Source organism: Suncus etruscus, chromosome 6 (genome assembly GCF_024139225.1).
Source record: "Suncus etruscus isolate mSunEtr1 chromosome 6, mSunEtr1.pri.cur, whole genome shotgun sequence".
Lineage (NCBI taxonomy): Eukaryota > Metazoa > Chordata > Mammalia > Eulipotyphla > Soricidae > Suncus > Suncus etruscus.
This window is the reverse complement of record NC_064853.1, coordinates 24,275,422-24,302,779: the sequence shown is the minus strand read 5'-3', so window position 1 is coordinate 24,302,779 and position 27,358 is coordinate 24,275,422. Positions and strand designations below refer to the sequence as shown.

General features: G+C 47.1%; 1 protein-coding gene and 1 non-coding gene across 2 annotated transcripts; one reads left to right on the top strand and one right to left on the bottom strand.

The window, feature by feature from the left end:
- Positions 1 to 38: 38 nt before the first annotated feature.
- Positions 39 to 27,289, top strand: MRPL37 (mitochondrial ribosomal protein L37). Its single transcript, XM_049774853.1, has 7 exons — positions 39 to 439; positions 14,398 to 14,581; positions 14,672 to 14,787; positions 19,071 to 19,256; positions 20,966 to 21,123; positions 25,129 to 25,332; positions 27,137 to 27,289. Exons 1-7 carry the CDS (start codon positions 94 to 96, stop codon positions 27,230 to 27,232), a joined length of 1,290 nt encoding a protein of 429 aa, XP_049630810.1. The 5' UTR covers positions 39 to 93; the 3' UTR covers positions 27,233 to 27,289.
- LOC126013156 (U6 spliceosomal RNA) lies at positions 18,036 to 18,141 on the bottom strand. The gene has a single exon (XR_007497485.1). It is a non-coding gene; the product is annotated as a U6 spliceosomal RNA (small nuclear RNA).
- Positions 27,290 to 27,358: the final 69 nt, after the last annotated feature.

Genomic DNA, 27,358 nt, shown 5'->3' with positions numbered 1-27,358 from the left:
CTTTGGAGTCCCGCCCCTTTCGCTCCCAGAAAGCCTTGCGCGTAGGAACATGGCGGCGCCCAGGTGGAGGTCTTGAAGCTACTTAGGATCACCATGGCTTTGGTGTCGGGGCCCTCCCGGCGAGCTCTCGCTTGCCCCAAGCGGATCAGCCTCGGGGGGTGCGGGGTCCCGAGTCGTGGAGCTTATGAATGGGGCGTGCGTTCCACCCGGAAGCCCGAGCCTCCCCCTTTGGACCGGGTTTATGAAATCCCCGGGTTGGAGCCCATCACCTTTGCTGGGAAGATGCATTTCATGCCCGGGCTAGCGCGCCCAGTCTTCCCGCCCTGGGACCCGGGATGGGAGCACCCAAAGTACCGTCGCTTCACCCCAATTCAAGAGCATCCTCGGTACAAGGATCAGACGTGCCACATCATCCACCAGCGCTGCCGCCTCCTCGAGGGTGAGCCCCCAGGGTGCACCAGGGGGTCCCCCTTTTCCCTTTGCTGTTCTCATGAGGCCAGACTTGGGCTCTGGGGGGAGGGGGGTCTCGATTTCTTCGCCAGTGCAATGGGCCTGTGAATGATTTCCATTTCCCGACTGATGTTAGGGTTAGGCAGATGGGTTGCGCCTGCTTTGGGGGTGTAGGTGGTTCCCCAGATAGCTGGAGTTACTTACCCAAGGAAAGTGGCTTGCTTCACTGAGTGGCCCCTACCTTCATTCCCAGCCCCGCTCCCTGAGACATGGATGATTTTATCTGGTTGAGTTTCCCCCTTGAAACCCTGGAGGTGTGGCTCCATTTAAGAATTGAGTGGAGGAAGAGGAATCGAATCCCGGCATCCCATATGGTCCCCCGTGCCTGCCAGGGGCGATTTCTGAGCATGGAGCCAGGAGTAACCCCTGAGCGCTGCCGGGTGTGACCCAAAAAAAAAAAAAAAAAAAAAAAAAAAAAAGAATGTTTCATCTCCTAAGCGGTTGCCTCCTCTCCCTGCAAGACAGGAAGAGATCTGTGCGCAGAGCCCTGTTGATTGGTAGTGAAGCCAGGGCTCTGCTTTGAAGTAGTTTTTTGTTTGTTTTGTTTTGTTTTTATTTTGGGCCACACTCTGCAGTGTTCAGGGGTTCCGCCTGGCTCTGCGCTCAGAAATCACTCTTGGCAGTGTTCAGGGGACCAGATGGAATGCTGAGGATCTAACCCAAGTCTGCCACGAGGGAGACTTCAGTAGTGGTTTGCAAGGCAAACATCCTATACGCTCTGCTGTGGCTCTGGCCCCTGATATTAATTTTTTGCAAGAAAAAACATTTTCTCCTTTTTACTTTTTTTTTTTGGGGGGGCGTACCCTATGGTGCTCAGAGGTTACTCCTAGTTCTGCACATAGGAATCACCTCTGCGATGTTCAAGGAACTATATGGGATGCAGGGGATTGAACCCAGGTCAGTTGGGTTCAACTGGGTTCAACCCAGTCACTCTACTCACTCACTGGACTATTTCTTTAGTGCTTTCTTTTAAAAAAATTATTTTGTGGGGCCGGCGAGGTGGCGCTAGAGGTAAGGTGTCTGCCTCGCAAGCTCTAGCCAAGGACCGTGGTTCGATCCCCCGGCGCCCCATATGGTCCCCCCAAGTCAGGGGCGATTTCTGAGCGCTTAGCCAGGAGTAACCCGTGAGCACCAAATGAATGTGGCCCGAAAGAAGGAAAGAAAGAAAGAAATTATTTTGTATTTGGGAGGGTGTTTACTCCCAGTTTCATGCTCCAATTGCTCCAACAGTGTTAAAGAGACTATGTAGTGCCAGTGTACAAAATATACCTCCAGTTTCAGGCTGACCCATGAGCCATCACTTTAGATGGCATTTGCGTTTTTAGGCATTATGCTACATGACTCATAGATAATATTCCACAGTATAAGTAAAAGAAGTCTTGTTTGCCCTGGGAAACCAATGATATGTTTTATTGCCACTCTTTACTTTAGTAGTATAGAAGCAGATCTGCAGTGGCTACAAGGTGAGCCTGTTCAGTGAATACCATATACCAATATATCAGAAACCAAACCTTTTCTGTATTTTCAAATTCAAGGTCAAGGCAAAACTCATATTCCTCCACTTCCAATCTAAGTGCTTTTCTGCTGCACCATAATATCCAGAAATTACATTCCTAAGTAATTGCTTTTCAGGGGGCCGGAGCAATAGTACAGTTAGTAGGGCATTTGCCTTGCATGTGGCCAACCAGGTTTGATCACTAGCATTTTATATTGTTCCCTGAGCACCACCAGAAGTAACTTCTGAGCACAGAACCAGGTGTAAACCCTGAGCACTACTGGGTGTGTCCCCAAAACAAAAAAAAATTGTTTTTCTGGTATCCATGAACCTTAAAGAGAGGAGTCTTTTAGGTGAAGATATGTGTCTGAATCAATGGTGTTTCCAGCCAGGATGCCTGAGGCAGTCACTAGCTCTCTGCTCAGCTGTGTGCAGTCACTGGAAGGAAGTGATCCCAAGCATCTAGGAGGAGAGGACAGACAAGTGGGCTAAAACCAGATTTAGGCCCCTGGGTCTGGACCTATCTTTCCTTTAAGAAAGATAGGTTTGGGGACTGGAGTGATAGCACAGTGTAAGGTGTTGCCTTGCATGCAGCCAACCTGGGATGAGCCTGGGTTCAATCCCTGGCATCCCATATGATTCCCTGAGCCTGCAAAGAGTTATTTCTTTTGTTTGTTTGTTTGTTTGTTTTTGTTTTTGGGTCACACCCAGCAGTGCTCAGGGGTTACTCCTGGCTCTATGCTCAGAAATTGCTCTTGGCAGGCACGGGGGACCATATGGGATGCCAGGATTCAAATCACCCTCCTTCTGCATGCAAGGCAAATGCCTTACCTCCATGCTATCTTTCTAGCCCCTGCAAGGAGCTATTTCTGAGTGGAGAGCCAGGAGTAAAACCCCTAAGTGCCAAAAGCCAAAAAAAAAAAAAAAAAAAAAAAAAGAAAGAAAGAAAGGTAGGTTTAGGGGAAAGTGTAACTAAGAGTTGCTAGAGTTAACTAATATTTAAATGCAGGTGCTTGAAGCCCCCCCAAAGGGGCCCGGCCAGCAGGATTCAGCTGGGGAGACTTCTGGACAACTGCACTCCTATTTTGCTGAGTAGAATCACAACCACACCTATAAAAAATCTGAGAGAGGTTAATAATAAATGGCCTAAGACAATATCTCACTGTTCAAAGGCCAGTTTATTGGGCTACAGTTTCTTTTTATATAGTGAAGGAGAAAAGGGGCAGTACAAGGTGATGTCAATTATACTTCTGGCGCGAAAGCCAATACATTGCTCCATATAAGGCAAGAATATATTTCCGGGTACAAGAAACAAAGAAATTAAATCATTCTCTAAAATAAGGAAGTGGACAGTGGGCTAGGTGGCAGGAGGGCTTACAAGTCGTGTTGGACGTGTTGTTTCTATGGGAACGTCTTATGACCTTCTAGCTGCATTCCTAACTGCCTAATTAACAGGAGATGGGCAAAGATGTGCTAGCCTCAGTGTTTTTTGAACAGACAAGGTAACATATACTTATTAATAACAGCCTTGTTAGCTTGGGAAGATTTTAAGAAGTGAGGCCTAGTTTCTGATAAGGTACCAGGCAGCTTTTGCTCTTCTCAGGCTGGAACTAAATTTTTATCTTGCAGCTGCATTCATATCTTTTCTCTTTAGTTCAAGGACTTAACAGCAAAAACTACTTGCAGCCTTTTAAGTAAAAGACTGGGTTAATGGCAGAGAAAACAGCAAAGATGGCCTCAAACTGGTCACAGTCCCCAACATCTCCCCCTTTCTCTTCTAATAAAAGAAGGAAAGTCGTGAGCGGGTGGTAGATCCGTGTCTTAGGCTACAAGGTTTGACCAGGTCGGACACAGCCAAAGCCGCATTGAAAAGGTGGCTACAGGCGCCGTGGGTGTGCACAGAGATCCGAATTATGTGCTGTAGCCTTTTCAGGGCCGTGCCCTAACTGGGACCTTGCTAATCCCGTCGTAGGAGTCTCCACAGCCGAGAGCACAAGTACCGGAGCGAGCTCCGTTTGTTAGCTATGCGCTCTATCTCCTGGAAACTTAGTGGCTGGAAAGGCGGCTTGGTGATAATAGCCAAGTTTTCACAGGAGTCACTTGGGGTAATATGTTGGTAGTTAACCTGAATAGAGGTTTTTGCCTGTTCATCCACCTGGTTCTTAATAAAGGCAGTGATTTTGCGGAAAATCCATGGGCCAAGAGAAAAGAGCAGCATGAGGCTAATAAGAGGGCCCACAACGGTGGACAAGATTGTGTGGAGCCAAGGGGAAGAGAAAAACCAATCCTGGTACCAACCTTGTTCTTCATTGAAATGTTTGTTAAGATCTTTTATACCATCTCCAATATGTTGAACACTATCCCTAACTAATCCAGTTTTGTCTTTAAAAATACAACATTGTTCCTTAAGGGCTACACAGACTCCCCCCTCTTTCATAAGGGCAAAATCTAAAGCACGACGATTTTGGAGAACAACATCAGCAAGGGAACTAACAGTATCTGTGAGAAATTGCAGACTAGTTTTGATTTCATTAATGTCTTGTTCAACTGCTTGGGTGAGAACGCGAAAGTTGGATTGAGAGGATACAAGAGAGTAGATATCAGTGCCAGCGCCAGTAGCGCCAACAGCAAGGAGGACTGCAAGTGTAACAGAGGTGAAGGGCTCACGGCGTTGTCGAGAGAGAGATTGAGAGGAATATGTATAGGGTGAGGTGCCGGGAAAGGGAAAGGTATATTCTGAGTGAATGGTGATTTTTGGGACGAGAATAACGAGAATACAGTAGTCATGTGAAAAGAAAAAGGAAGAACGAATGATAAAAGGAGTAAGGCTAGAAGCATAGGCAAAGTAGGTACCATTGGGAGCTAATAGATAAGTATGTGAAGAGGGAGAATTGTAGACGTCAATAGTTTCGTTGCAAACATCAAGTAATTGGCTAGGAAGTAAAGAGTCGTTAGGCTTAAGGCAGAGGCCAGAACTAACGACTTGACCAACTGTAATGCCATGTTGAGGTTGTGTGTTCCAGCGGAGATCAGAGGGGTTGGAGGTAGAGGAAAGGTTGCCAAACACTGCAACACCTTCATAGAAGGGAGGTTGAGGAGAAAAGCAGAGCTAACATCTTTCATAGGCAGGATCTGTAAGGGCAAGAGCAGAAGCATTCATAAGATTGAGAATAACCTGAGAGGACGGAGAAGGACCTGAAGGCAAAGTGAGTTGTCTGAGAGAAGAAGATGCAGATGGAAGAGGAAAAGGAGGAGAAGGCAAGTGTGATGAACCTGAGTGAGGATGAAGAAAGGTGTTAGGACCAACGGCGAGGGGGTGAGAATTCGGCACCTGTTTAAGCAAACGGAGGGAAAAAAGAAGTCCAGGGTCGGTACGCTTAATGTAAAGTCTGAGTCCCCATTGAACGGGTTGAGTTTAGTGATGCCGACGTCCAGCGGCAGTAAAGTTGATGATGAGGGGGTTACACCAACCACGGGTAGAGGAGGATGCATCGCAGCTGGGAAGAGGACGAGTGAGTGGGGGGCGAGAGACGGTGATGAGGTTCCAGGAAGATGAAGGTTTCTAATAGGTAGTTTCAGTGGTCTCACAACCCCATGAAGCGCAGAAGTATTGGTGATGATCGCCACATTTATAGTCGGTGGAACGTGGGCGATGATGTCCTGGGCAAACATAGAAGGTGGAGAAGTGGTATCTCAAGCGGTTACGGCGAAAAACAGAATTGCAACCAGCGGAAGGGAGGGCGAAGTAATTATGACTGTTAATAGCGCGGGGTTGAGGCAGACGAAAATTAGGGGTGCCCCAGTAAGAGCTGGCACCCATGGCGAGGGCACAAAAATCGACGTGCAGAGTAGGCCAAGGAATGGAGGTGGAGAGGATGGACGTTTGGTTAGCGACGTCGCCAGCTTCATTGATGATTTGCCAAGTGTAGTTGAAGACTCGGTAGCGATTGTTGTTCTGGGAATGGCAGACAGGCGGGAGCTGGAACAGCAACAGCAACAGGAGGGCACGCATTTTGGACGGTGGTGGATGAAACAACGATGTTAGCGGCGATAGGTTCCTGATGAGGCAGTTTGAACGGTGGAATGGGTGAGTAGCAGGTACTGGAGGCGTCTGCGTTTGGACGGAGGGCGAAAGCGTTGATTATGACAAGGATGAGCTGAGAAGAGAAGGGGGGTTTGGAGGACAGCGTGGGCTGGAAGGGTGAGGAAGCAGGCAGAGTTCATTGTCTTGCAAGGGAGTTAAGTAGAGCAAACAAATTAATGAAGCCTTGGTTTGAAGGGGGTGGTTGGTGGCAGTGGGCATCAAGGACAGCCAGGCAGAGTACCAATTTCAGCATTTTCTTTAGGCAGAGTCAGTTAGAAACAGGTCTGGCAGGAATGGTGGGCTAGCAGGGGGTGACAGGCTCTTTTGAAGTGGATGAAGACAGGACTGTGGAAGGCTGCGGAAATTTTTTGTTAGACTTCAACATTAAAAAACTTTTTATAATTAACAATTGCCAATTTTTCAAAAAACTGAAACTTTAAATGATTTTTAAACTGAACTTAAATGATTTTTCTTAAACTTTTAGTTATTATTTTAAAGCTAGATGCTATTTTTTAGCCATAAATACATATTTTATAGGCCTGAACTTACACATAGCAGGAAGGTTGGGTGACTGCAAAGTTCAGAAATTCTCCAGGGAAAAGTTATCCCTGATGGCCATTGAGAAATCTGGGGTTTACCATCTCCTACACTTTCTGCCATGTTGTCAGAAGGACAAAGCTAGCTTAATACATTATTTTAACACATGATTTTTAGTTGTAACATGCCAGTTTGTGAACTGACTAGACCGAACCAGGTTGAAAAAATTAATTGAAATTTGAAAAATGGATAAGGCTTTGAAAATTGTATTATTATAAAAGGTAGGGATAACAAATAAACAGACAAAACAAAACAACACTAAACACAACATTGTGGCCACTTTCATTCATTACAACACACACATAAACAGACAAAAGGATCGATCCAAAACTTTTTTATAAAAAATTGACAAGCGCTTTTAAATATTTAGCTAGCATGTTTGTGAGAAGGAAAAAAAATTTTTTGTAGAAAAACTTTTTTTTTTAGTTTTGAGAAGTACTTAATGTAGATGGAGTGGAACTTTGCTGAAAATAAATTTTAAGGTTTAGATTTAACACAAAACATTTTTAAAACAATTTTAATTTGAAGTTTAAAACATTAAGTAAAATGCTTAATGAGCACTGTAGAAAGAGTTTTTGCTTTGAAGTATGAAAACAGTTGCTGTAAATGAATAGGTTTTATTTAAATTGGTTTTACAGTAGAACAGTAAGACAGCTGCAATAAAGTGTTAAAATTTTTATGATCAAACACAAGAGCATGAACTATGATTATTAAAGGTATAAAAAACTGACTTTAAAAAACAAACAACTGTTTATATTTTGCAGACTTTAAGTGAATAATTTGTAAAAAATATTATATACCAAATTAACTAAATGCTTAGATTATTATAAAATATAGTTAAAGGCATTTGATGTATTTACACACTTAGAACTGAAGACCAAAATTATATTTAATACTTGTTTAATTTGCTTATAAAATTTAGTTACTTATGTGATACTAATTAACAATATTATTTTAAAAAGGGTTAATCACAACATAAACAGAGACAATTTAAGATTAAACTTGGAAAATGTAAAATTATTTGTACTTACCTTTGAGTTTAAATTTAAGCTTGAAATTGAGAAAAGGGATAAAGCTACTTAAGGTTTAAGTTTATGAACAATAATTTGTGAACAAATTTATTTAACTAGTTATTACATTGTTTTTGTTTTTGAAATGGCTATTATGCCACTGTTTGAACTGTGTAACGGCTTGTAAGGTATAGACTATTTGGTTTAAGTTTTTTAAATGGCAAGGCTATTATTCTATATTTATTATGCATTTAAAAGAGCTTAAGCTTAGTCTAGAGTTTTGGAATGTTTACACACTATTGTTAAGGAAAGCTGACCAACTTATTTTGCTCACTTGTAATATTTTAGTTTTTAAAGAATTAACTTTGTAAACATGTGCAGTAATTTTAACAAAGGAGTTTTGCTGTTTATTTCAATGCAGAGGTAAGAAAGACACCTGTGTTATATTTACAAATTATTACTTAAAAACAAAGTTAGAAATGTTACAAAATGTTATTTGACTATTAGATTTGACTAGCAAACATGGAGAGGAAAGAGCAATGAAAGAGACAAAATATAAGAAATATTTAAATGCAGATTAAGGAGCTTAAGCTATTAAAAAATGCCTATGACATGAACCACTTTACAAACTTCATATACTGTTAAGATTAAAAATAATTTTAATAGAAATATAAAAGACTTAAATTTAACACTTTTGTGTTCGTTTGGATTTCAAAACGCCAAGAAGATTTTCTTTTACCAATATTTTGCTATTACAAGTCAAGTGACAGAATTATGACCTTGTTGTAAAATTTCTGAGAGGCATGAAAAAAGGGAGTGTTGCTGTTATCTCCTTGTTGCTTTTTCTGCCTAGAGAATATTTTTTAACTCTTACAGACCTGAATTTAGAAGGTTTTTTAATTTCCAATGTTTTAATAAGTACAACACCCAATGCACAAAACTTAATTACACAAATGCTTTTAGAAAAGGCACATTTATGCTGCATAATTTAATTTACAAACTTCACAGTTATTTGAGGCTTCTTATGAAACACAACAAGATTCTGACAATTTTTTACTATATATATCACATGAGCAGTTTTTGAATCCTTATAACTTTACCAGTTGTGGTCTTTATCTTAGAAAAACATTTTAGGGCTGCATTCCTATTCTAAGGGATGGGGGGGGTTTTTTTTCCGCCCTGCTTGCTGATTGCTGAAGTGGCAGCCTGGACAGTAGGGTGGGGGGAAATCCTGAAGGGCAGAAACTTGTGCATTAAGAGAAGCAGTTTGTTTTTGAAGGCTTAAGATTTGTTTAAGATTTTTAATTCGGCCAAGTAGTTTCATTTCTATAGCTTTAAGAGGGGGAGTGGTGAGAGGGGAGGTGCGTTTGAGAAGAGAGCGGCGGCGGGGGCTGCTAAGCAAGCGGGGGAAGACTTTCAGAAAGGGCGGGGGGAGAGAGCAGCAACAGTTTGTTGCCGGTGTGGGGGAGCTGCTGGAATGCAGGCTCTGGGGAGCAACTTCCAGGCACAAAGGGCAGCAAGAGCCATGTTGGCAAGCTGGGACTTGGAAAGTGTGTGCTGTGCCTTTAAGGTATGAAAAGAGGCGAGGCCAGCTATATGAGCTTAGAGATCAGAATTCCTGCCTGTCTGCAAGGACTTTGCAGTGGAAAGAGAAAAAAAGTTAGCTTCCCAGGAGACAAAGAGTTCAGCTTTTAGATTCTAAGCAGGAGAGCGTGTAAGGGGCTTGTTCTTCCAGTGTTTGAACATCGTGTGAGTCGAGCTCTTGTAACGGAGCTGAGGCAATGGCAGGGTATAGACGAGAAGCACTAGGGAGATCTTTAAGGGCAGTTCAGTTTTTAGCTTTGAGGCAAAGGAAGTGTTAGAAGCATTAGTCAGGGAAGTGGAGGGCTGTTGAGGTGGAGGCGGGGGAAGGTCCTCGCCATTAGGAAGGAGAGCAGGCAGGTTGTAGGGAGGGGGCAGAAAGCAGCAACGTGTGTGGGAGTTGCTGTAACACAGACTTTGGAGAGTGACTCTTAGGCACAGAGCTGCTGACAAGCTGGGGTTTGGAAAATGTGCACTGCGCCTTTAAGAGCTTAGAGACCAGAATTTTCGCCCGCCAGCTGGCAAGAGCTTTACAGCGCAGGGAAGAGAGAAAAAAAAAAAAAAAAAAGCTGCGGGCTTTCTTTTAGGATTTCAGCACAGAGATTGCAGGCAGAAGTGAAGATGAAGGGTTAAAGGAGGGAGGAACTGAGATATTTAAAGCGATAGCCCCGGAACACAAGATTTTTGGCAAACATCATAAACAAAACATTAAAAAATTACAAATATCTTTTTTGGTAACCTCTATGTCTGCTTTTCAATTCAGACTGTATATCTTTAATGAATTTAAGCTCTATACTCTGAAATGAGCCCATGGTAACGTATCCTATGAGCTAAGCCCCAAAAGCCAATGAGGGGCGGCGATCGGAACGACTGGAAAAAACTGCAGTTTTAAATTTTTGATAAAGGCTAACTCGTTTCAACGCCTACCCGGATGGGGTATTCCTGCGATTTACGAAGGAGCTCTAGATTCGCCGGCCTGGAGTCGTTCGGAGGGTGGCAGTGGTTCGAGCCCAGCGTTGGGCGCCAAAATGCAGGTGCTTGAAGCCCCCCCAAAGGGGCCCGGCCAGCAGGATTCAGCTGGGGAGACTTCTGGACAACTGCACTCCTATTTTGCTGAGTAGAATCACAACCACACCTATAAAAAATCTGAGAGAGGTTAATAATAAATGGCCTAAGACAATATCTCACTGTTCAAAGGCCAGTTTATTGGGCTACAGTTTCTTTTTATATAGTGAAGGAGAAAAGGGGCAGTACAAGGTGATGTCAATTATACTTCTGGCGCGAAAGCCAATACATTGCTCCATATAAGGCAAGAATATATTTCCGGGTACAAGAAACAAAGAAATTAAATCATTCTCTAAAATAAGGAAGTGGACAGTGGGCTAGGTGGCAGGAGGGCTTACAAGTCGTGTTGGACGTGTCGTTTCTATGGGAACGTCTTATGACCTTCTAGCTGCATTCCTAACTGCCTAATTAACAGGAGATGGGCAAAGATGTGCTAGCCTCAGTGTTTTTTGAACAGACAAGGTAACATATACTTATTAATAACAGCCTTGTTAGCTTGGGAAGATTTTAAGAAGTGAGGCCTAGTTTCTGATAAGGTACCAGGCAGCTTTTGCTCTTCTCAGGCTGGAACTAAATTTTTATCTTGCAGCTGCATTCATATCTTTTCTCTTTAGTTCAAGGACTTAACAGCAAAAACTACTTGCAGCCTTTTAAGTAAAAGACTGGGTTAATGGCAGAGAAAACAGCAAAGATGGCCTCAAACTGGTCACAGTCCCCAACATTTAAAGACTGGAGTAGGGACTGGAGTATGGTGGGTAAAGTGCCTTGCACACAGCCAACCCTGGTTCAGTCTCCAGCATCCCTTAAGGTTCTTAAGCACCACAAAGAGCCAGGAATAAATCCTGAGTATCGCTGGTTCTGACCCCAAGCCAAAGACAAACTAACCAAAAATAATTATACAGATAAAGCAGAGTAGTTCGAATCAAATCTATTTTAATTTATTTATACTTTAAAAAACACTGGAAAGTTTCTAGGAGAGAGTACAGCAAGTTAGGTGTTTGCCTTGCATGTGACAACCTGAGCTTGATTCCCAGGACCTTATAAAGTTACTTAGAGGCCACTCCTAGCTTTGCTCCAAGGTAACTCCCAGTGGTGCTTAGGGGACCATGAGATGCCAGGGATAGAACCTGAGCCTTGTTCTAATGGTGTTGGCTTTTTTTTTTTTTAAGTATTTTGGGCAGCTTATATAAATTTTCCAACACATATTTGGGGGGGGGGCGTTTGGTTTTTGGGCAACACCTGGTGACGCTCAGGGGTTACTTTTGGCTCTGTACTCAGAAATCACTCCCGCCTTGGGGGACCATATGGGATGCCTGAGATGGAACCCAGTCCATCCTGAGTCAGCTGCGTGCAAGGGAAACACCATACCGCTGTGCTATCACTCTGGCCCTCCAACACAGATTAAATAAAAAAATAGACAGGCGACGAAATCAGCATGAAGGAAAAATTAAATAATGAGTTGAATATGAAGAACGTATTCTGAGTTTCTGCTTGGTAAAAGGAGAGTCTCTCTCGAACTTGGTTCTCCACAAATAACAGTCCAAATGGAAGCACAAGATAATGGACTAGCTAGTGCCTTCTCATAGATGTGTCTATATTAACACACAACTGTCAGATCCGATCTGCTCAAGATGGGCTCACACTCTTGGAGTCCATGGGGCCTTGCAGGCAAGACTGACAAATATCACAGTATTATTTGTTAGAGAAGCCCAGGGCCTATAATAAACCCCTAAGCCAGAAAAAGATAGAGGAAGAGAGATCTGGGTTTGGGACTATCCAGCTGTCTCTTCCGACTTCCAGTGGTCTCTCCTCTTGCTCCTCCAACTCTCTTCCAATTGCCAACAATCTCTATTCCTGCCCTCCAAGGGCCAAACATGGGGAGGTTTTTATAGGGTTAGCAGCCACTCACGATTAGGGTCTTATTTAAAGGGACAGTGTTGGGGCCGGAGAGATAGCATGAGGGTAAGGCATTTGCCTTGCATGCAGAAGGTCGATGGTTCGAATCCCGGCATCCCATATGCTCCCCAGAGCCTGCCAGGAGCGATTTCTGAGCATAGAGCCAGGAATAACCCCTGAGCGCCTCCGGGTGTGACCCAAAAACCAATAAATAAATAAATAAATAAATAAATAAATAAATAAATAAATAAAGGGACAGTCCCTTCTATGGCTAACTGGTCCTGGACCTGGTCTATAGAACTAGATACAGCCTTGCCTACTTATTGCCTATAATTTTGTTTTGGGGCATGGGGCAGTGCTCAGAACTTACTCCCAGCTTTGTACTCAGAGGTCACTCCTGGCAGTGCTTAAGGGACTTTCCTGGCATCACACAAGGGATTAAATTAGGGGTGACAGCATGCAGGGCAATGCCTTAACCCTTGCACTATCTCTTGGTCTACCTGTTTTTGCTCTTGGCCATAGCAGCAGAGTAGTGAAGGCAGATTCAGTGTACTAGGAGCTGAAAATATTCAGTCTGTGGCCTTTTCAGAAGACTGCTAACCTCTGGCCTAGAGAAAAATATTTTCTTTTTTTTTTTTTTTTTTTTTTTTTTTGGTTTTTGGGCCACACCCGGTGACGCTCAGGGGTTACTCCTGGCTATGCGCTCAGAAGTCGCTCCTGGCTTGGGGGACCATATGGGACGCCGGGGGATCGAACCGCGGTCCGTCTCCTAGGCTAGCGCAGGTAAGGCAGGCACCTTACCTCGAGCGCCACCGCCCGGCCCCGAGAAAAATATTTTCAAAAAGGCATTTCACATTTCTACAGGACAAAACAATAACAAACCCAGGAAACTCACTTTTTTGTAAGACTAGGAAGAGGTTCTGAAGGCTTGTGGTGGAATCTGTATAGTAACTAGAATGATCAGTATGATCCTTTTGAAAAATACAATGGGACCTTTCAAAGGGCTGCTTCATATATAAGTCTATTTATAAATAACAACATAGAGTCTTTATTGAGATGTGAAAAAATATGCTTTATGTGCTTCAAAACTCAAGGTTTTTTAGTAATTTAAAAATGACTTCCCAAACCTGCTTTTTCTTTATAAAGCAGCAAGGGCTGACTGCTGGGCCTACACCTAAAACAAGTCTGATAGAGTTTGATAGAGGTGCTGATTAATAGTAGTGATCTAGGTTTGGGTTTTTTTTCCTTTTTTTTTCTTTTTTTTTTTTTGGTTTTTGGGCCACACCCGGTGGTGCTCAGGGGCCACTTCTGGCTGTCTGCTCAGAAATAGCTCCTGGCAGGCACGGGGGACCATATGGGACACCGGGATTCGAACCAACCACCTTTGGTCCTGGATCGGCTGCTTGCAAGGCAAACACCGCTGTGCTATCTCTCCGGCCCCCCCCCCTTTTTTTTAAATCACATCCCATGGTGCTCAGGGCTTACTCCTGTCTCTATGCTCAGGGATTATTCCTGAGAACCATATACAGCATTGTGGATTAATTACATTTAAGGCAAGTACTGTCACTTTTGTCCAGGATCTAGGTTTCATTAGGTTCACATCTGTGAACCAGCAAGTCCCATCCAGAGTTTTCTGCTTATTTCTGTGGCCAGTAGATGAACCCTTAGCAGCCAGATTTCAGTCATCCTAGCGGCCATGTGAACCCTCCTTTGGCAGGAAGGCTGCCCCTACAGTTGAAATGTGCTTTGCCTCTCCTAGCTGCCACTCCTTACTCACAGTTCTTTTTTTTTTTTTTTTTTTTTTGGTTTTTGGGTCACACCTGGCAGTGCTCAGGGGTTATTCCTGGCTCCAGGCTCAGAAACTGCCCCTGGCAGGCACAGGGGACCATATGGGATGCCGGGATTCGAACCGATGACCTCCTGCATGAAAGGCAAACGCCTTACCTCCATGCTATCTCTCCGGCCCCTTACTCACAGTTCTTAATCTTCAGATGGCACAAGATGTATCAATCCCCTTGCTCAGTTGGTTGATGTGACCTTCCTCTCCCACCCCTCCACCCCCCCCCCCCCCCCACAAACCTCCAATTGCTCCCTGGTAGGCTCAATTATCTCTTCCTGAATTGTTCCTTTTTGTCTGTGACTGACTGCCTGCCTGATAGGTGTCAAGCAGGCCTTGTGGCTGACCAAAACCAAGTCCATTGAAGGCCTCCCTGAGAAAGTCCTGAGCCTTGCGGGCGATCCAGGAAACCACCTCGAGAACCAAGATGAGCGTGTCCTCAATGCCATCTCTCACGCCCGTCTCTGGCACTCCACCGAGGACATCCCCAAGAGGGAGACCTACTGGTAAGGGTCTCCTAGGTCTGGATCACCTATGGGGTTCTTGGGGACCGCCCAGTCATTCTGTGTCTCCAAATGTCTCTTCTTTTCTCTCAGCCCGGTCATAGTGGAAAGCCTGATACAACTGTGTAAATCGCAGATTCTCAAGTTCCCTTCCCTGGCAAGGCGGGTCTGTACCCAGAACTTCTCGCTGTCCACTACCTGGAATCGAGGTTGGTATTGAATATTCTAGAAACACTGTTTTTTCCATCTTTTTTAATTCCATTTTTTAAAAATTTATTTAATTAGGTTTTGGGGGCACACCTGGTGGTGCTCAGGGATTACTCTTGGCTCTGCACTTAGCAATTGCTCCTGGCAGGCTTGGGGGACCATGTGGGATGCCGGAAATCAAACCTGGGTCTGTCCTGGGTTAGCTGCTTGCAAGGCAAATGCCCTACCTGCTACACTATCGCTCCAGCCCCTGTTTTTTCCATCTTTGATTCATTCCTACCTCCAGCTTGCATTCCTCCTCCCGTCCTTCCTAATCCCATTTCTTTGCTCTCAGACATACCCTAGGCATCTTTCACAAACTCTGCCTTGCCTATTGTTTAAGGCATTTCTTGCCAAGACTGTTTACTCACCCGTTTGTTGTTGTTTACAAATGATGATGGGAAGGAAGCAGTAAAGCTTATGCAGCCCCCATATTTGATCACAAGCCGTAAGTGCCTGCGAATGTTTTCTCCTTTACCTCTCTCTTTGTCTCTCTGTCTCTGTCTCTCTCTATTTCCCTACTCTGCCCCCCAGGCCATACCTGATGGTACACAGTACTTATTCCTGGTTCTCTGCTCAAGGATCACTCCTCCAGGCTGGGGACTATATGGGGTGTTAAGGATCAAACCCACGTTGACTGTGTGCAAACCAAATGCCATACCAAATGCCACACTATTCTGTTGCTCGACCCCTTACTCTTCTCCAGACTAATCTCCATCCAGCTATTAGAGTGCTCTTCCTAAAGTGCCCATCTCTTTACCCTATCATATCATGTCCTCTCTTGCTCCAAGATCTCAACTCTATTGTTGTGGTAACTCACACCCTTGTCTCCACCTAATCTTTCTTTTTTTAGTTATTTTTAGTTTTTTAGTTTTATTAATATTATTATTATTATTATTATTATTATTATTATTATTATTATTATTATTAAGGGGGGTGGTCATGCCACACTTGGCGTCATTCAGAAATCGCTCCTGGCAGGCTCAGAGGACCATATGGGATGCTGGGAACCAAACCCGGGTACATGCTAGAGCTCCAGCCCCCACCTAATCTTTCTAATCTTCTCTTCTGCTTCCCCCCCCCACACCCTCTTCTCTTTAGTCACTTGCATTGGGGGGGGGGGAGCTGAGGCCCTGTCAAGCTTTTATACTTCGGGCTTTTGCATGTGCTGTACATGCTATCTGGAGTACTCTTTCCTGCTCATCTGGGTAATTCCTATTTCTCAGAGACAGAGAGAGTCCATTCAGAGCCCTTTCTCTGTGACTGTGGGTGGGCACGTGCTCTCGATTCCAGGCCAGTTTTCATCCCAAGGCCTATTGCGCTAGTGTCATTCCGAGCTGCACTTCTATATGCCTCACTGAACCAGGGCTGGCAGCAGATGCCGTGTCTTACTCATCTTTGTCCACAGAACTAACGGTCTGTGAGGTGACAGCTCAAGCAGGTGAATGAATGAGTACAGTGCCCATATTTGGGGGGAAGGGTGTTGGGGTTCTCCTGGGGACATCTTAGAGCAGGGAAACCTATGGAATCCTGAGGATTTTCAGGGCATCTTGGTCCCATTTCTCCAGCTGCCTCCTTGAGCGTGGACTCCTAGCAGGGAGCTCACTTGGCACAGGTGAGGCCCCATGGAAGAAGTCAGTGAGCTTCAAGAAGTAAAGGAGTGCTTGTGGGACTCCCATCAACAAGGCTCTCCTCTGATTAAGCTGCCCCATTCAACGCTGTCAGTGGAGGAGGAGGGGTTGGGGTGGACTCTGGGGAGAGTGACAGCCCCCAGTTTAGGAGCATCCAGAGATCGCTGTAAGGCATGAGTCATCTATTGTGTGCAGAAAAGGGTATGACCCCCACAAGCATGGTTGCCCTTTTCTCTACCCCAGGGAATTCAGTGAGATAACCCAGGGCCAAGTTGGGGGTCTTTATATAAGCTCTTCTTTTCTTTCCTTGTCAGCATGCAGCTGGCTGTGCTGCTACCATGCTCTGGGAGAGCTGCCCAGGCTCAGTGCAGTCAGGTCCATCTGTTACTTGCAACTTCTCTGTGGGCTAGACGTGTTGATCTGAATGCGGCGGCCATCTCAGGCCCGGTCCCTGGCTTCAATTACCTGCAGTCTTCAATCTTGGTGCTTTTTTGTCCATCCCTCATTCCTACGGATGCTTGTTAGCAGTGTGGATTTCCCCAGGTCTGCCGTGGACCATAAACTGCTCTGCTGTTGTATTTGGGGATGCCAGTTCCTCCCTTAGTGACTTGGGCTTGGGAACCACATCAGCAGTACTTAGGGGACTATACAGTGACACAGGGCATCTTCCCAGCTTGACACTTCTTCTTGACTGAAACGTTGGCCTCCCATTTTTTTTTTGTTTGTTTGTTTGTTTTTTTGGGTCACACCCGGCAGCGCTCAAGGGTTACTCCTGGCTCTATGTTCAGAAATCCCTCTTGGCAGGCTCAGGGGACCATATGGGATGCCAGGATTTAAACTACCATCCTTCTGCATGCAAGGCAATTGCCCTGCCTCCATGCTATCTCTCCGGCCTTAAGGCCTCCCATTTTTAAAATTTATTTATTTAGGGGCTGGAGAGATAGCATGGAGGTAAGGCGTTTGCCTTGCATGCAGAAGGTCTGTGGTTCGTTTTCTGGCGTTCCATATCGTCCCCTGAGCCTGCCAGGAGCGATTTCTGAGCCTGGAGCCAGGAGTAATCCCTGAGCACTGCCGAGTGTGACCCAAAAACCAAAAAACAAAATTTTTTTTATTGGTTTGGGGGCCACACCCAGTGACACTCAGGGTTACTCCTGGCTATGTGCTCAGAAATTGCTCCTGGTTTAGGGGACTATATGGGATGCTGGGGGATCGAACCGAGGTCTGCCCTAGGTTAACACGTGTAAAGCAAATGCCCTACCACCTGCACCACCATCCAGCCCCGGCCTCCCCTTTTTTTGCCCCTTGGGTCCTTATCCAATGGCTTTCAGCCCAGAACAGGCTACCCCTCAGAAGATCTGGGGTAATGTCCGAGGACATATTGGGTTACTATGACTTGAACTGATGTTGGATGGATCATTGGATACATTTTCTTGGCTTTATGGGACCGGGATGATAGCATAACGGTAGGGTGATTGCCTGGCATGTTGCCAACCTGGGACAAGCCTGGTTTGATTCCCAGCATCCCATATGGTCCCCTGAGCCACCAGCAGTAATTTCTTTTTTTTTTTTCTTTTTTCTTTTTTTATATGGAACGCTTCATAAATTTGCATGTCATCCTTGCGCAGGGGCCATGCTAATCTTCTCTGTATCATTCCAATTTAGTATATGTGTTGCTGAAGCGAGCACACCAGCAGCGATTTCTGAGTGCAGAGCCAGGAGTAACCCCTGAGCATGGCCATGTGTGTCCCAAAAACAACAACAAAAACAAAAACAAAAAAAATTTTTTTTCTTGGCTTTAGTGAGCAGAGGCCAGGGATGCTGCCTGGCCTGGCACCACATTATGCCCAGGATGACCTCCCTGAAGTTTTATGGTCCCAAGTGTGACTGGGCCTGGCCCAGCCCTAGGGCTTATTATTGGAAAAGGTGACATTTCCCCTCCATCTCCAATGGAGCCTCTTCTTGGGGGCCCTTTGTGCCTCATGAGAGCAGAAAGAGCTCTTGTCTCAGGTCTCCAGCATAGAGAGGCTGCATCACAGAGGGCACCAACGGTCAGGGTCATTGTAAAGAGGACTCAGGAAGGGGCCGGGCGGTGGCGCTGGAGGTAAGGTGCCTGCCTTGCCTGCGCTAGCCTAGGACGGACCGCGGTTCGATCCCCCGGCGTCCCATATGGTCCCCCAAGAAGCCAGGAGCAACTTCTGAGTGCATAGCCAGGAGTAACCCCTGAGCGTCACAGGGTGTGGCCCAAAAACCAAAAAAAAAAAAAAGAGGACTCAGGAAGTGTCTACACTGTTTGATCCCCTGTAAAGAAGGCTAGGATAAACCAGTTCACCCCAAGATGGGGTTCTGTGGTCAAGCTGATGGGGGGAGCTGGGAGTGTTTGGGGAACGAGGCCAGGTGCAGGCAACCTCAGAGGTGCTGGAACTATCCAGGGACCAGAAGTCTCAGGTGCAATTTAAGGAGCCCTTTCACTTAACGGTGTTAGTTCTTGGAGATATTCAGGAGGGTGCTGAGTGATTTTTTTCTCCTCTTCTCAAATAAGTTTGAGAACCTGTATTCCGCTCTGCTGAGGAAAGGCTTCAGAGCAGATGAGGTTGACAGTCTTTCTCCCCTTCTAGAGTCTATTCTCCTGCAGGTCCATGGGCCTAGCGGATCCCGACTGTACTCCAAGGACCCTCTGCCACCCATTGCCTCCAAGGAGGAGGTTGAAGCTACTAGGAGTCATGTGTTTGAGACCTTCTACCCCATATCTCACACCCTCGGCCTTCAGGAATGCAACATCTATGATACTGAGGATGACACAGGTGAGGTGCTGACTGTGGAGTGGAGCCCCATCATCTTTCACTGTGCTGATCCTTCCTGGCCTTCTGGACCAGGGATTGTTCCTCCCATTTTTCAGGACAGAAAGCAGGCATAGGAGTACCCTGTGGTCTTCTCAGGCTGACTGCTCTTAATAACTCTGCTGTCAGAGAGTTGGTTTTTCACTCAGGAGATATAAACCTGGTGGTACTTAGGGGCCACTCAGCAATGCTGGGGCTCGAACCCTGGACTGTGTTCCGGGCCTTAGAGTTGTGAGGTGGTCTTGGGTAGGCTTTTGACCTTGTACTTAATGTTCTCATTATGAACAGCCACCTGGAAAGCTGCCCCCTCTCTTTGTGTACCCTAGAGACACTGGCTAGCTCCTTCAAGGACTCAGGATGCCCCACAGACTGTGAAGACGTGCTAATTTTTCTTTTTCTTTTTTTTTTCTTTTTTTTTTGGTTTTTGGGCCACACCCGGCAGTGCTCAGGGGTCACTCCTGAGCTCCATGCTCAGAAATCGCTCCTGGCAGGCACGGGGGACCATATGGGATGCCAGGATTCAAACCACCATCCTTCTGCATGAAAGGCAAACGCCTTACCTCCATGCTATCTCTCCATCACCTATTTTTTTAAACTTTACTAAACCAAGCCCTCCACATCCTAGTCAGGCCAGAGCTTAGGTATAAGCTGTCCTCCCCACCATCTCCTCTACTGTCCCCTCCAATATCCTTGGCAAAGGCAGTGGCAGCATGATTAGCTTCGTTTCACAGCTGCAGCCCATATCAATGCAGTCTGTTTTCATGACCCTCTGACTGGCCACCCCAGCCCAGCCTCTGTTCTCACCTGTCCCCAGGTAGACTCTGGTACATGGTCTAGTGCCCTCTCTGCCTGGGCGTCTCCTTCAAGCCCCCTCTATCTCCTCCCTGCCTCTCAGAACTTATCTTGCCTTAGCTCACTATTTTACTTTTTTGGACCATACCTGGTTATGCTCAGGGCTTCCTCCTGACTTTGTGCTCAGGGGTCACTATTGGTGGGCTCAGAAGACTATATGGGGTGACAGGGATTTAATCCAGGTTGGTCATGTGCAAAGCAAGTCTCCTACTTGCTGTACTGTCTCTTCAGCCCCCATAATATGTTTCTTTTAAAAACAATGACCCTGGGAGCCAGGAGGTAGTTCAGAGGTTAGGGTGTATTCCTGGCATGGCCTCCTGAGCATCACCAGGTGTAGCCCTAAAGCCTGCAGCACCTCATTCTGGGGTCCTTGTAGTGATCCGCCAATCCACTTGGCTGTTTCTTACCATGGAGTGACATCTGGGCCTCCCAGAATAAAACAAAACTAAATAATTACCTTGGGTTTCAAGTTATTCTTCTAGTACTATTTCTGTCGTCTGTGTGTTTGCATGTGAGACAGGAGTTGAGTTAAAGCTGGCAGTTGGTCAGTGAGTCCAAACTGAGGTTCTGCAAGGGTGCAGACATATGGTCTCTTTCACAGGCATGCAAAAGACATGTAAATGAGTGGTCCTGGCTGCGTACCTGGACGAACTTAGTTTTCAGCAATAGTCACAGGGCCAGATTTGGCTCGGGTGTAATGCAGAAATGTGTCTTCCCCTGAGTTGTTGCTAAATCTAACAGCTGCACTGAGTGACTTTCCTGTAGCTTCAGGGCCGACTGGCTTGTATATTCCATCTTGTGCAGCCTGGTGTGTCTTGCAGGATTCCAGGACGGTTATCCTTATCCGAATCCCCACACCCTGTACTTCCTGGAGAATGCCAACATTCGGCCACACCGATTTCAGCCAGACCAGTTGCGGGCCAAGATGATCTTGTTTGCCTTTGGCAGTGCCCTGGTGCAGGCGCGGCGCCTCTATGGGGTATGTGAGTTGCTATATGAGGTGGTCTCATGCCTTCTTTCATAGAAAGGGAATGTTGGGGCTGGCAAGGTGGCTCTAGAGGTAAGGTGTCTAAGCGCTAGCCAAGAAAGGACAGTGGTTTGATCCTCCAGCGTCCCATATGGTGCCCCCAAGCCAGGGGCAATTTCTGAGTGCTTAGCCAGGAGTAACCCCTGAGCATCAAATGGGTGTGGCCCCAAAAACCAAAAAAAAGAATGTGGAAGGAGAAGGTTTGGGGCAAGGCCCTTCTCTTGCCCTACAGACTCCTCTCATGGTAGTCACTGTTGCCTATAGGATTCATTATGGTCTGCACTCCCTGGGTCCTGGAGGGTACCATCCACTTGCCCAGCATTACTCAGGAGGGAGTGGAGGGAAGGACAGAGTGTGCCCACTCCTGAGACTGTTCAGCTATGTTGCTCCTCTACCTACATTCTGTGTTCTCAGACCCAGAGCACTGAGCCCATGGGACAGGCAAGAGGAAGTGAAGCTAGACAGAGCAGGACAGATTCTGGACTCAGGTGTTAGCCAGGAGCCCTTGCATAGAGAGCTTCCCTGGAACCAGAAGATGCTGAGTGAGCATTAGAGCTCTCCAGGCAGTGACATGGGCTGGCACAGTTGGGGCCTGAGTCCTGGGCCAACACTATATGCCCCTTCCCTCAGCACTGGGCATGATCCTCCTTTTGGCCCCTAGCACACTCAAGAGATCCCCCAAACAACATACACACATACACACACCCTCCTATTGGCCCCCAGCACACTCAAGAGATCCCCCAAAACAACACACACACACACACACACACACACACACACACACACACACACACACACACACACACACATGCCTGGAGCAAAGGCTCTGGGGGGCTGTTGGTATGGAAGCCCAAGCCAGAGCAAACCTGGGGCACACAAACCTTGGGTGGTTTTGGGGTGGACCAGTAGGTGGAGTGGCTCTGAGAGTACTGCTGGGCTTCCAGGTTCAGTGAGGGCCTAAATCCTGGATGGTGAAATTCTAAGTATTCCTTTCTCCCAGGGATGTGTGTGTGTGGGTGTGTGGTGAGATTCTAAGTATTCCTGTGGGAGGCAGGGTTCTTCCAGGTGTGTGTGTGTGGTGAGATTCTAAGTATTCCTGTGTGTGTGTGTGTGTGTGTGTGTGTGTGTGTGTGTGTGTGTGTGTGTGTGTGTGTGTGTGTGGTGAGATTCTAAGTATTCCTGTGGAGGCAGGGTTCTCTCAGAGTGTGTGTGTGTGTGTATGTGTGTGTGTGTGTGTGTGTGTGTGTGTGTGTGTGGTGAGATTCTAAGTATTCCTGTGGAGGCAGGGTTCTCCCAGGGTGTGTGTGTGTGTGTGTGTGTGTGTGTGTGTGTGTGTGTGTGTGTGTGTGTGTGGTGAGATTCTAAGTATTCCTGTGGAGGCAGGGTTCTCTCAGAGTGTGTGTGTGTGTGTGTGTGTGTGTGTGTGTGTGTGTGTGTGTGTGTGTGTGTGTGGTGAGATTCTAAGTATTCCTGTGGAGGCAGGGTTCTCCCAGGGTGTGTGTGTGTGTGATGGTGAGATTCTAAGTATTCCTGTGGTGTGTGTGTGTGTGTGTGTGTGTGTGTGTGTGTGTGTGTGTGTGTGTGTGTGTGCGTATGTGCCTGTGCCTAAATCCTGGATGGTGAGATTCTAAGTATTCTTGTGGAGGCAGGGTTCTCCCAGGGTGTGTGTGTGTGTGTGTGTGTGTGTGTGTGTGTGTGTGTGTGTGTCTCAGAGTCTGGTCCACCTTGAGCTCTGAATGGAAACTTGTTGGAACAGGAGTTCTCAGGCTTCCACTAGCCCTGATGGATAGCCCGCCTTCTCATGCCAGCACGGTGATGGTGGCTGAAGTTCAAGTCCAAAAAACCCAGTGCTGAAATGTTAATCTTTGTAGACTCTTGTGTGGCACAGCCTGTTCCCTTCATCTTCCGGACAAAGATGGGGCTGGAGGCATAGCACAACAGGCAGGGCATTTGCCTTGCATGTGGCTGACCTGGATTTGATCCCCAGCATCCTACATGGTCCCCCAAGCACTGCCACGAATAATTCCTGAGCATAGATGTAGGAGTAACCCCTGAGTATTGATAGGCATGGCCTGCCCCCCCCCCAAAAAAAAAAAAAAGAAAAAGAAAAAAGAAAGAACCATTTTCTTGATGAAGAAACTGAGTCTCAAGGTGGCCCAGTAACTGGCCCAAAGTCAGCATCTCTGGGATGGTCATATCTGCTGATGTGTCCGGGAGGGTTGTCTTTGTTCTATTTCCATATTTGGTGGCTCTGACAGGTGAGGTGACTGGCCTAAGGCCCCATAGCTAGCTGGTAGTCAAAGAGGCAGCCTGGAGAGCCCAGATTCTTCCAGCTTTGGGGCTAACCGTGTGCCCTGCCTGACTCTGGGCAGAGGCAGGAGGCAGAGAGAATGACATGCCAGGTCCAGAGCCTGCAGGCTCACTGGCAGTTCTGTGCCAGCTCTTGGCAGTAGCACCTGGGGAGCAGCAGTGCCACTAATTGCCACCCAGCCGGAGAGGAGGGGAGGCACCCCCACCCTCCGGGCACAAATTATTCCCGGGGATGTGAAGTTGAGCAATTATGGGAAGAGTCTCCATGTAAAAGGTAAAATTGCTGAGAAATTTATGTACTACCTGCAGTTTTATTGATCTGTAGAGAGAGATAAGAGTCAATACGGAATTCTCAGCTAGCGCTTAGAGGTACTTTTCTCTTATTTATTTCTCATGCAGCTAAGAGCAGGTCTGTGTAAGGCCAGCGAGTCCCTGTGTGGCCCACATTGAAGGCTGGCGTAGCTCCTCCTCACGGTGGGCTCCAGCTCCGAGGGGGTACGGGCTGCACCTCTGAGCTGGGGAGTTCTACTGTGTGGACCTGCTGGGGTTTTTTGTCACCACTTAGACTCTTAGAGTGTGGCTGGTGAAGAGTGGGTTTCTCTCTTTTTTTTGTTTTTATTTGTTTGTTTTGGGGTCATACCTGGCGGCATTCAGGGGTTACTCCTGGCTCTGCACTCAGAAGTTGCTCGGTAGGCTCGGGGCACCATGTGGGATGCCTGGAATCGAAGTGAAGTCTGTGGTTGGCCACGTACAAGACGAACGCCCTATTGCTATGCTATAGCTCCAGCCCCAAGAATGGGTTTCTCAATGACTGTGTGACTCTGGGTGAAAGGGATGCTGGGTGTTAGCTGAAGGCAGAAATGTGAGGTTTGGTGGCATGAGAACAGCCAAGCCTCTTGAATTCTCTTCCTCTCTCTTGGATGGCCCCACACTGCTAGACAGAGGGGACTCGAAGTGATACTGGGTGAAGTACATGGCCCTGACACACAGGGTCCACAGTGCCAGTTGCTAATAGAGAAAAAAGTAAAAGAAAAGGAACTAATATCACCCCAAACCCTGATTCTGTCACTCTAGCAGACAGTCCAAATCTGGGTCAGATGCCCATCTTAGGGCATCCAGGTGCCAGTCTGAAGGAGCAAGATGGATGATCTAGCATCTGCCTTGCAGGACCATCTGCGGCCAGTCTGCTCTCTCCTCTGTCAGGATGAGAGTCTTTGCTCACGGACCCTCCATTGGTACCATGAGCTCGAGGGGTTTCCTGGCCTCTGTCTCTGAGCACGACTGCTCCGTGAGCAGTGGATGGGCTAACTGCTGGGGCTGATGATAAATTGTAGGTGAGGCAGGCAGGCCTGACCCTGCACTGTGTCCACTTCCTGTGGTGAGGACATTTGATTGATTCTCTAAAGATCATACCTGGCAGTATTGATGGCTCAGAGCCACTCATGGGAAAGTGTGTCCCTGAGGCCAGCATTGCCCAGCCTGCCCATGCTCCAGGGCTTCCAGTGCTGCTCTTTTGCCAGTGCTCACAAACCATGTGGTGCTAGAGCTCAGGGCCTTGCCGGCACTGCCATTTGTTCTCAGGCAGTGCCATCGTGTACCAGTGCTGTGTCCCCATTTCTGTTTGATGAACTTGCCTGCTTCTCTCAGCCCGATGCCAAAGTCTTGGAGCAGCCCGTCGTGGTGCAGAGTGTGGGCACTGATGGACGCGTCTTCCAGTTCCTGGTCTTCCAGCTGAATACCACAGATCTGGCCTCTGAAGAAGGCATCAAGAATCTGGTCTGGATGGACTCAGACCAACTCCTCTACCAGCACTTCTGGTGTCGCCCTGTAATCAGGAAGAAGGTGGTTGTGGTAAGTGTGGCCTCCATGACCCGTCTCAGAGTGCTTCATGGTAGAGATGTCACTGGGAGCCACACTCTGGCCTGGGAACTGGAGCCCTGGGTTGCTGTTGCAGGACTAACTCGGTCCTGTCACACCCCAGGCCACTCTTTCCCTCCCCGCCTGCTGGCTTGGCAGCTGCCCTGCCACCTCTTCCCCTTCTACCCCGTGGTACTTCCTTCTGACCATACCTTTGATCCAACCCCATCCGTCTTCCAACTAATGCTGGGATGTGTCTGGGAGGGGTTCTTTAGCCCTGGTCCGTTACGACCCAGTCACGCAGTGTTACTACCTGCTGGCATGTTTTTCTCCAGCAAATACTGTTTCATGCACCTTGAAACCTATGACTTTTTTTATTCACTGATCCCCATGAAGCAGGAGCGTAGCCTGCACACATTTACCTCAGGGCCCAGCTGACAGTCTACCCTCCCCAAAGTGGGCAGGAAGTCTCATAAGAATATTCAGGGGGATTGGAGAGATAGCATGGAGGTAGGGCATTTGCCTTGCATGGAGAAGGATGGTGGTTCAAACCCCAGCATCCCATATGGTCCCCTGAGCCTGCCAGGAGCGATTTCTGAGCATAGAGCCCCGAGTAACCCATGAGCGCTGCCGGGTGTGATCTAAAAACAAAACAAACAAAAAAAGAATATTCAGGGTCAATAGTACATCAGGTAAGGTGTTTGCCTTGCACATGACTAACCTAGGTTCCATCCCCAACATCATATATGGTCCCCTGACCCACCTGAAGTGATCCAGAGCCATGAGTAAGCTCTGAGCATCAGTGGATGTGGTCAAAATAAAATAAAAATAAGGGGGAAAAAAGGACTGTTTATAATGGGATGTCAGAAGTGCTCAACCCCCCAAAAGACAGTAAATTGGAGATGAGAGAGAATGAGAGGACCAGGCCGGGCCTGTGACAGCCATGCCTGGTGGAACCCAAGTCTGAGCAGGTCTGTGAGTCATGATGTTGGGCCTTTGAGCAGTGTCTCTATGGGACACCGAGAACTCCATGATCTGCCAAGGCTGTTTCTCCCTTGATAGGCCCTGGTCTAAGCCCTGTCTCTATCCCACCCATTGTCTTCCCAACCTCACCGCAGTACTCCCTGCCCTTAATCCTGCTCTCCTCTCCTCTCATGGCTGCAGCTTGATGTCTCCTGCCTCAGGTCTTCTCCTTGTCTGACCCTGTCCCACCAACTGACCTGGCTTCCAGCTTTGCCTCCTTCTCACCTTTCTGGAGGCCCTCACATGTGTTGGTCTCTGAAGTCTTCATTCCATTTGACTTTCCGTTGGCACTGTTTGTTCATGAGTGGCCTCTAGCATGTCGGGGGCCAGTGCATTAGTGTTTTTCCCTCACCATCCCCAGCTTCATGGTGGCCTCCACCTCTTTTTACCTGCTCTGAGTCCCTTGAAAACCCAAACCACATTTAGGTCACTTCTGGGGCTTCAGCTCTGGCGCAGGCCTGGTCCAGAGAAAGGGAGCTTGCTGTGAAACTGTGGTGTGAGGGGAGATCAATGTGAAAGGGGCAGCAGATCATGGGTGGGGATAGTTGAAATGAGAACAGAGCCCTGGTGGCAGGAGACTGGCCAAAAGGCACCATGATGCTTCATGTTCCCTGCGCTGGCCCTACCACCTCCCCTCCCAGTAGTTACTCTTCTGTCTGACGCCTTCGAGGAGGCGTCTACTCTTGTTGGGTATCTAAGATTGATATAAAACGACCTCTGTGGTAATTGGTGTCGTGGGACCAGGCAAGCTCCTAATGGGCTGTGTTCTTTCCAGGAACCTGTTGGGCCCGTTGGTTTCCAGCCAGAGACATTCAGGAAGTTTCTAGCCCTGTACCTGCATGGTGCTGTGAGCCCAGACGTCTCCTGCTGACAAGCCTCTGCCCACAGCCAGCCTGACAATAAAGAACCACCCTTCCTCCATCCGGGCCCTGGAACCAATGTTTGGTGTGAGGGCTGGGAGGGGTCCCCTGGAGTATCTACACACGTACCACACACA

Excerpts from the sequence above, each read along its gene's own strand:
- MRPL37 (XM_049774853.1), top strand. The coding sequence starts at position 94 with ATGGCTTTGGTGTCGGGGCCCTCCCGGCGAGCTCTCGCTTGCCCCAAG. Across the intron at positions 440-14,397 it reads GCGCTGCCGCCTCCTCGAGG|GTGTCAAGCAGGCCTTGTGG; the intron begins GTGAGCCCCCAG and ends CCTGCCTGATAG. Across the intron at positions 21,124-25,128 it reads AGGCGCGGCGCCTCTATGGG|CCCGATGCCAAAGTCTTGGA; the intron begins GTATGTGAGTTG and ends TGCTTCTCTCAG.